The 9,927-nt window shown below is 40.7% G+C and overlaps 2 protein-coding genes across 2 annotated transcripts; both read left to right on the plus strand.

Moving 5' to 3' along the window:
- Positions 1 to 550: 550 nt before the first annotated feature.
- Positions 551 to 2,876, plus strand: LOC122769945 (cyclin-O protein B). Its single transcript, XM_044026863.1, has 3 exons — positions 551 to 950; positions 1,656 to 1,841; positions 1,918 to 2,876. The coding sequence occupies exons 1-3, from the start codon at positions 594 to 596 to the stop codon at positions 2,467 to 2,469; spliced, it is 1,095 nt and encodes a 364-aa protein (XP_043882798.1). The 5' UTR covers positions 551 to 593; the 3' UTR covers positions 2,470 to 2,876.
- A 1,365-nt stretch (positions 2,877 to 4,241) lies between these two features.
- Positions 4,242 to 7,728, plus strand: LOC122769890 (multicilin). Its single transcript, XM_044026779.1, has 7 exons — positions 4,242 to 4,335; positions 4,424 to 4,499; positions 5,113 to 5,192; positions 5,684 to 5,744; positions 5,854 to 6,083; positions 6,451 to 6,561; positions 6,650 to 7,728. The coding sequence occupies exons 1-7, from the start codon at positions 4,246 to 4,248 to the stop codon at positions 7,091 to 7,093; spliced, it is 1,092 nt and encodes a 363-aa protein (XP_043882714.1). The 5' UTR covers positions 4,242 to 4,245; the 3' UTR covers positions 7,094 to 7,728.
- Positions 7,729 to 9,927: the final 2,199 nt, after the last annotated feature.

Raw genomic sequence — 9,927 nt, forward strand, 5'->3', positions numbered from 1 at the left:
AATGTGACACACAGTTATGAGTGCGTGTCAAGATCAAAGATCAAAGTAGTCACTCATAATATACAACGTGTTTATTCTTCTTCTTATCATTGGTATCCCTCTTCTGCCAGTGCATGTCTATGAAACTTAAAATATAAAACATACATCACAATATGCAGTGTTTCGAGGAGCCATGGCGAAACATCCCCATAGAAAATGAATGGAGAGATCAAAGGTAGATTAAATAGTTGAAGCAATTATTATTACCATTATTGTTGTTGTTCACATGTGTAGAAAAAAAAACATAGTTTCATCTATTTATATATCTTTCTTGTAATTCATTCATGAAGTATAGCCAACGTTGCAGACACGAAAATGGTGATAACATATGGCCCAGGCCTGAGGGCAGCCCAATTAATTCCTACATGGAGCAAAAATGATTGTTTAGCCTCGGTTGCCCGGGGAGACGGGTGAAAGTTGAGCTGCACGAGCGGGGAGGACCCCGGGAAAAGTGACGTGAGCAGATGGGGCTCCGTCCTCAGCAGCATGCAGGAGAAGCTGTGTTGCTGTGAGAGCTGGTCTGGCCTCACACACAGACAGAGAAAACCGTGGTCATGGTGTCATATGAGGATGGTGACGGTGAATCTGAGAGCGTTTACAAGCGCAGACGCACGAACGGCGGCGCGTCTGCTCCAGCAGCAGCAGCGGTTCTGTCACCTGCTCAGCAGCGGCACACAGCCAGACACAGGAAACAGAAACTCATGTCCAAACTGAGTGACTCCGGTTTCGAAGACGATTTGGGATCCACTCCGGTTTCCCCCTCGGCTCAGAGGAACGTGTTAGACGAAGAGAGTCCAGCATCAGAACAGCTGTCCAGCTGGTACCTGCAGTATGGAGACATCGGCTTCACCATCCAGAGGCAGAGAGAGGACCAGTTTCATCCCAGGAAAAGCTTGGCTCGTCAGCCACAAGTAGGACACCTAAAGTGATAGTAGATTATGGAAATCACAATGAATAGAAATATGTATTTCTTGTACCGATTTGTTTGAATTGGGCTTACTTTTTTATTCATTGTCCACCAAAACCTTCCAATCAATACAGTCTAAGTCATGCTGCTTTTATTTTTTTATTTTTAAAGACACATCATGCACAAATTCACTCACAGTTTATATTGTAAGTGTTGTTGTTTTGGTATTTCTTTTCAATTAGTTGACATCATTTTGCATCTTTGTATGTTAACCACTGACACATGATGTCATATTTAAAAAAATGCTCTCTGTCAAGCACTCTGAGCCACCAGAGGTTGAGGCCACAGGGGTCCCAAGCTTCTGCTGAGTTACCATTGTTCATTTAACAGAATATAAGCAATATAAAATGCAACAATGCTGCAGAAAATGCACTTAAATTATTATTATTTTAAATATAGACTATAAAATACTTCCACGTTAAAGATCACAGAGGACCTCACCGTTAAAGGCAAAAAAAACGTTTACTGCAATTCATTTATTCCTACTGCCATAAACATCTTTAACAAACAAAACGCAATTTAAAACATTCATACATGCTCTGTGCCTCTTACACACTTAGGTACTTATATGTTAACCCTTTATTTGCTTTTACTTTAGTTTTAGATTGCACTGTTTTATTGTTCTGATTCTGACCCTGTTGTCTTGCAGCTGACTGCAGAGGCGCGGTGTAAGCTCGTCAGTTGGCTCATCCCTGTACACAAACATTTCCATCTGTCCTTTGAATGCTGCTGCCTGGCAGTGAACATCATGGACAGGTTCCTGGCATCCACAGCAGTGGCTGCTGACTGCTTCCAGCTCTTGGGTGTCACTGCTCTTCTAATAGCCAGTAAACAGGTGAGTCTTTCAGTTTGAGGAAAAACCTTAGTGTCTTTATTTTCAACATGTTTAACATGTTCTCTCCTTCATTAAGGTGGAGGTTTGCTCACCACGGATCAGCCAGCTGTTGTCCCTATGTTGCGATACCTTCACCAAGGAGCAGCTCTGCAACCTGGAGTGTCTGATCCTCCTCCGCCTCAACTACCGCCTCTCTGCACCCACCCTGGCCTTTTTCTTAGACTATTACACCAACAGTATTGAGGCTGCACAGCTTGTGTCTGCAGGTGGATTGAACCCTGACACAAAAAGACCCAGGCAGTGTGGCGACCTTGCACGGAAAGTGTGCGAGTTGAGTTTAGCGGACTATGCATTCAACAAATACTCACCGTCTCTGATGGCTGGCTGTGCACTGAAACTAGCCAGTGAGATGCTTAGTGCAGAACAAGGGCATGTTGATGTTGAGCGTGCAGTTGCCCAGTCACAGAGAGACAGTTTGGTGGATGAGCTATGTGGCCAAGCAGAATCTGCCTCCTGTGATAGTCCTGCAGGTCAGGAGAACCACAATCTGGTCCAGGAATGCAAAGACAACCTGAAGCTGCTGGTGTCATTAAACCAGGAGACACTACAAGTCATGTCCACTATGTGACTGCAGTGACTGCAGCACTCACATGTTCACTGAAAGCCAAAATTCTCTCCACTGTATTTCAATTTCAACAAGCACATAATGTTAGGATAAAGTGCCTCGTTACGCTAATATGTGTTGAGATGAAGGTGATGTTCACAAGTAAAGTGAAGTCAGTCATACTGTATACTTGAATGTTTTTAGTCTTATATTGTTTTATATTTATGAAGAACCAGCTCTCAATAAAGAATGTTAATATGATTGTTTTTATTTTTTCACTTTTTCCAAATCCAAATCTTTATATGTTGTATATGCACCAACTGTGCACCGACTGTGCTGCAGGTGTGTTCACAATCCAGTAACAATCTCTTAATGAAGGAACTGTTAATAAACAAACTATGCTGTAAACAATAAATGTTGAGTAAAAAGAATTTGTGTTGGTGTCTAAATCAGCGGTGAACTGGTGCTGATGTTTGATGATCGCATAATCTTAGTGTCAGGAATGATTGATGACAATAAACACCAACTTTATTGGAGTTATTGGATAGTGTGTTGTCTCAGTAAAACTTAAAATGTTCATTTTATAATCTGAAATCATACTTGAATTACTTTGTAATCAAACAATTTGCAGCCAAATTATTCCAAAGCAAATGCACAGATAGATGGATGGATGGATGGATATATATACTGTATATATATGTATATATATATATTTATATACATATATATGGAGAGAGAGAGAGAGAGAGAGAGAGATAGATAGATAGATAGATAGATAGATAGATCCCCTTTAGGACAATAGCAAATGCTTTTCTCCATTGGCTTTGTCTGCCTGCAGGTCAGTTTGCCGTCGCCTGTCTTTATTTAACGTTGCATCACTGTTATTTGAGAGTGAACCGCACCAATACGGCCTGGTCAATGACGGGGGCTTTATCTGATAATCCATTACGCGTGGCATCTCGACCTGCTGACACAGTGTCGACCACACAGGTGCATTCAGCGTTAAGGGGCCAAGTAGACTTGCTCTTGTTTGTTGACTAATAGAGGCATTTGTCACGAGTGTTTACTGAGCTGTCTGCTGTAATTACCCTTTTCCTTTTCCACTTCTCCCCAATGTGGCAACAAGCACTGACCTAATTTGGGCAGGTATTTTACGCACAATTGGGGAGAAACTATGCAGCAGTAATGTGCTGTGGCCGTGCGCTACTACAGCTTGATTTGACAGTTACAGCAATAATAATAAGTAAAAAAAAAAAAAAGCAACATATTAAATTACGAAAATTGGCCAACTGCTGTTGTTTTTTAATGTGCTTTAATTTATTGGATTGCGTCCTGAAACCAAGTGATTTAATAAGTAATTAAATCACTTAATAATGAATAAATAATTCACGGTGGCACAGTCTAGTGTCTTAACGTTTATAAACAATGTCCTTCATTTTCAACTCTCATTATATTAAACAGAGACCCTGTTAGAGCAGCACTGCTGGCTCCGCATGCGCCTGGATGACGCTGCTGTGAAAACACTTGGCCACAGGCAAAGGAGGGCTAATATGACGCAGAGAACACCTGCTGCTGCAACGGCGCCGTTATGCGCGGTACAACTTCACACTTCACACCAGAAAACCGTTAGTCTGCACCAATCGAGTCTCCGAGGACGCCGTCGCTCCCTGGAGACCAAACAATTGCATTTGATTGGGCCAAAAGTATGAAACCGCGGCATGCAGAGGCGCAAACCGGGCGAAGGTCCACTATATCAGTTCAATCACAAATCATGGCCCGTCACTGCTGCAGTCAGAGGCGATGGAGGTTCCAAGAGACAGGAAAGTGTTTGGTGACATATGCAGCAGCCAAATGACACAACACGTGAGGAGAGCTGCCGTGAACAAAAGGGTATGAAACCTTTTTTTTTTTAAATTTGAATTTCAATGATGCACATCATAGCTCTGAAGATGACTGAATATGTTCCTTGTTCGTGCAGGTGGATAAAGCGCTGGTGCCACGGAGCAGCAGTCCACTCACTGTGTACGTCGAGCTTCCCTGCGTCATTGAACAAGGTGCGTGTGACCGAGGGCTTTCATTTAGGGACCATCAACAAATATTTGCTACATACTTTCAACAGCCTCCATGCCATGTGACCCACTGACGCCAAACAATGGTAAACTGTATTACTACACCAAACTAATAAGAAACAACCCCCTTTTTGTTAAATGACAGTGTTTCTTATACTTTATGTGAATATTATTGTTAAAAACACATTTCATTTCATCAATTTTCATGAAAACCCACTAATCCTTTATATAAAAAGGGGCATGTCTTACAACTCAAATACAACATGCCATTGGTTTGGAGTCAATAGGTGATTGACATGTTTGGAAGGTCCCTAACTGACCCACTGCCATTTACTTGCATTAGTTATTTTTTCCTGGGGCCCACAAAGTCAGTGCTTATGACCACAATAGAATGTGGCATTAGTTTTAAGACAAAAGTAATACAATATTATACAACAAAACAATACAAGTGGTAATCTAATTAATCAATAGTTTATTTATTTATGTCATCCAGAGTAAACGATTGCTGAATGTCCAAACTAAAATTAACATCAAGCGATATTACATTCAGGTGAAAAATATTAGTCGAAGCTATTTTACACCTGTTTTTTCTTTGCAGCTTTTTCTACAATTGCATGGGATGATTTGGAAGAGTGTGCGTCTGCAGTGAGGAGGGAGAACGATTCCCTCGGCTCTCAGGTGAAGAAAACAAACGTTTTATGTCTGATTTAAAGTATTTTTATTAAACTATATCCAAGTTCTGTTGTGTGAGTGAATGTCCAACATTTACATCTCTGTTAGAGAGAAATAAAACGGACGCGGTGGCAGACCTGAGGTCCTGCCTCACTCCTGTTAATGTTTGACAGGGTGTGCTGGAATCCTGCGCGAATCGCGTCGTCGTTTCCTCATGACACGTAGGCTACTGCCGCTAATTGGCTGGACCTCACGCAAGTTTTGTGCACAAATTGCCTCTTTGGCGCAGATCACCGTGCGCTCCTTACGCATTAGGCTTTTGCACACTCACAGAAATGACCACCAGGACATGTTGTGCCATAAATTCACATTTCACCACTTGGTGGGATTTTCAGGTATAAGTCTTATGGTTTCTTCGAGTTTTAATTAGCTTATTATTATAATATGTATTTAATTTGTTGAATGGTGTGTATTAATCCGTTTTAATTCATCAACAGATGAATGAATCTGATGCAGATGATCAAGATTTTGGAGATTATGCGCTGGATTTCATGGCAGGTGAGGAAAACGATAGCATTTCTATTGGAGATGGAGGAATGTGCAGCCGAGGAGATGCTCTTCATGTTGATGCTGGGCTGTGTTTGTGAATGTCTGTGTCCTCTGACAGAGTCTCCCACCACACTGGAGAGCAGTCTGTCTCCAGCTGAACTGGTGCCATTTCAGGGATGTGTCATTCCTCCCCTCACTCCCCAGCCAGAGTTTTCTGCAGAAGAGAGTCATCATATTAACTCCTTCACACAAGCTGCCGACCAGCCTGCTCAGGATGGAGCTCTGTGGAGGGGCATCGCTCAGTGTGAGCGAGGTGTACTCAGACATTCTGTGGAAGTCAACAATCAGGTGAATGATCCTCAAAATTTGCTATGTTTCTATTTGATTTGTGTTGAGATGGATGAAAATTGTGTAGACTTAACCTCCCAGTGACTCATTCACATGCACAAATTGTGCTTCTTACATGTAACTTACATTAGGAATATTAATACAGTATCTAAATTAAAAGTTTTACATCATTTGATTATGTTAAGTTAAAAAGAAGTCATGTTGTCATATTTATTATTTGGTCATAAATCATCAGGAGTTGATTCTTTATTTAATGTTTTATTCAGCTGGTGCTGTGTGCTGATGAGCTGGATGAAAGCATGCTCTGTGCTTAAGAATCTTTCTTGAAAAACACAGCTGAACAGATTTTTGCTTCTTGCGTCTTCAGCTCCATGAAGCTCTTCACAGGCGACAGGAGGAGATCGATTCTCTTCAGGAGAGAAACGTTCACCTCAGGCAGTTGGCCAGTCGAGCAAAGCACTTGGCCTCGGTGCTCGAGGTGAGTGCATGACTTAGACGAGCACGACTAAGTACACAGTTTTCCCCACATTTGTTCATTAGTGTTGGTCTGTGTGCTTCTCTTTCAGAAACTGATGACAGTCAGAGACCCAAATGAACGAGAGCCAGTGCTGCCATGTGGTGCTAAACCTTCACTGAGTCCCTGTAAGCGGCAGCGTTTGGATGAAGGATATGAAACAGAGTCATCAGACTTGGTGGAGGACATGCTGAGGGACATCAGCACACGCTGCAATGCTGTCCTGCACGGCACGGCCGCTGGAACAAGCACACAGCAGGAACCAGAGACACATGTACGAATGTTCGGTGCATTCTCGGGCCTACAGATGAGTATTTCCAAAGACAACGGCCTGAGGCCTGAGGGAGCAGAGGCCGAGGAGAGTGTCTCGTCTTTCAGAACTTCTATTCGAGATCACTGCACCATAAGGACTCAGGTGTTTCCTCATGGACGTGCCTTCACCTCCAACACTCAGGAAGGTGGATACCGCTTTCGCTGGGTCCCCAACCACAGCTGAAGCCAGGGTGAACTAATCCAAAACCAGATCCATCATACACTGCCAGACTGGAAGGAAGGGTGGGTGGGCAGAGACTGCTAATGCTTAACTGATAATCTATAGTGATATCTGTAAATGATTAAATGATGTCTTCCTCAGGTAGCTGCTAGGCTAATCAGTCAGAGGTGGTGCTTAAACAAAGGAAATAACACTGCCCGCACAGTTGTTTACATTGTGTTTCTGTTTACAGGCCTCAATGTCATGTTTGGTTTTGTCCCTCACTGCATTTTTTTCATAGGAATTATTTCACAAGGTCGTGAATAAAAGATGGGATTTAAAAGTTGACCTCGAGAGATTGTTTTTGGCTGTAGGTGGTATTTAAAGAAATTGAAAGGAACCGTTTTCCTTGTTTGAGCAGTGAAACAAATGTGACCCAGTGACCCCTTTAAGCAACATGGGACTTCCTTTGTTTTTTGTCTCTGTCTGAGTGACTGTGTGGGCACTGAGTCATGATGAATTGCAGCCAACATCCTTGTACGTATCCTTGTTTTAGGTCATCAAATGTATGTTTTTATGTTGCTTATTGTATGATTATTTATGTTTATTCTACAAACCCCATTTCCACTTTCTAATAATACAATAAAAAATACAACATGTCATGTGTTCATTCACATTTATTTGACAAAGACAAGGTTTTAAGTGTTTTTGCTGATGAACTTTTTTATATTTAATACAAAACATTTAGAAATAGTTTTTTTGCAACACATCACAAAAAAAGAGTGGGCAGAGCTAAGATTTTTACCACTGGGTCACATCACATTTTCTTTTAATTACACTTTAAAATAGTTAATGCAGTTTTGCAAGTGGGATGTTTAAGTGGATGAATACAAGACTTTAGCTGCTCAGCAGTCCGTGGTCGTCATCTGATTCCCCTCCTGATGATGTGCCATACATTTTCAATTTAACACTGAAAGTTTTGTCACCATTGTAACTCTTGCAGAATAAGGCCTGGTATTGTCCTGCTGAAAAAGTCATGGCAGTTATTGTAAAAAAAAAAAAAAAAACATCTTGACAGGACCGTATGTCTGTCCAAAATTCCAATACATGCGTCAGTGGAACCTTCATAAATCATCCATGTTGTGGGCACTGATGCTCCCCCATACCATCACTAATGCTTACTTTGCATGTCTTGATCGTCTTTGTCATCTTTGGAATATAAAGTCAGAAGTTAATTTTTCCCAAATACAAACTTGACTGATTAATGACTATGTTTCCATTGTCTTTCAGTCCATTTCAAACAAGTTTAGGCTCAGAGAATTCGACCAAGAAAACAGTATGAATCTTTTTTGACTAAAAAGGTTCATACGTTCGGTAATATCGCTGAGCTTCAGTTTCGTTCAGTCAGACAGAAAAACATGTTTTTTTTTTTTATTACCTTGACATGTTTAGACCACTTCCCGTGGTCTTCCTCAGAAGGGTCGCTCAATGTTACATGTGACGTATCCTGCTTCCTGTTTTATACTTAACAGTAACATGTGAAGACTGTGTTTGTGGGACACAGATTTTCCATGGTTTCTCATAAAATACAACCTGAGGGCTCGATGTTCATGCACACTCAGCAGTGATTTCTGCTCTTCAAGATTTCCTCCGGCTCCCTTGATATTATGTACTCACACAAAAGACATTTATATATACATATATTATTTTTACTTTATCCAACAACAAATGACAGATTTTTAGGTTTTAATGCATTTTTATTAGGAGTCCCAACTTTTATCCAAATGGGTTTTGTATACTGGAAGAAAAAAGAGGAAACAAGCCAGGAAGATGAGATGAAATCGGAAGAGGATGTGACCTTGTGACCAGTGGTGTCTCTGTGATGCTATCGCTGCTGAGAGACCTTAGCTGTAAAAAGCTTGTTAGCGTGAGACAGAGTGGACCAGAGGACAATGTTGCTCCTCTGCTCAAACACCTGTTTAAACTCCCCAATCATGAGCCTGTTTACTTTAGAGCAGTGACCACCTTACAGTCCTGACTCCTCTTTCGAAAACACAGCATATAACAACACAAATCAAGATAAGAAGAGTCCGATGATACTACTTTAAATTTCAGGATCATAGAGGGACAAAAAAAGGGGCAATTCCGCTAGTCTGTAAATGTATCCATTGTTTTATTTGTAGAAATGCACAATTATACATTTGATTATTGCTGGTACAGAGATAAACATATAAACATTCTCTGATCAAGGTATATGTGTGGTGATTTTTGACTCAACAAATCTGTTAAACAGAATTTTAAAAGTGTGATTAATTGATCATAAATTAAGCTTGCAACATCATGCATGCATATTTAATTTTCTGGCTGATGCATGGGTGAAATGTTTAATAATAATAATGTAGCAGTCTGATTGATAAGGATGTCTTAACTAATCACTAACACGCCAAATGTGCAGATTAGAGTCAGTATTTTAACAACATTTCTGGTCAGAAAGTGACAAAAGAAAAAAATAACACTAGAAAATTGCAAACAGATGCAAAATTACTATAACATGGAGATGTGAAATCACCATAAAGACACAACACATGACAAAAACTACTGGAAAGTGACACAAATTACGATACTTTTCGACTTTACCTCTTATGCAGGTGGTGACCACGTGGAGCCTGAGGCTTCCTATGGATAGAATTCATTCATTCATTCATTCATTCATTCACAAAGGGAACAAACAAAACTGCAGAATGAACACGACTTTATCATAAAAAAACCAATCATTTAGTGGCCATCATTTTTGTCAGTACAACTTTATGCAATGAACAAACACACTTCTAAAATAACACACATTTGCTTTGGTTGTT

The sequence above is a fragment of the Solea senegalensis genome, linkage group LG5, assembly GCF_019176455.1.
Source record: "Solea senegalensis isolate Sse05_10M linkage group LG5, IFAPA_SoseM_1, whole genome shotgun sequence".
NCBI lineage: Eukaryota > Metazoa > Chordata > Actinopteri > Pleuronectiformes > Soleidae > Solea > Solea senegalensis.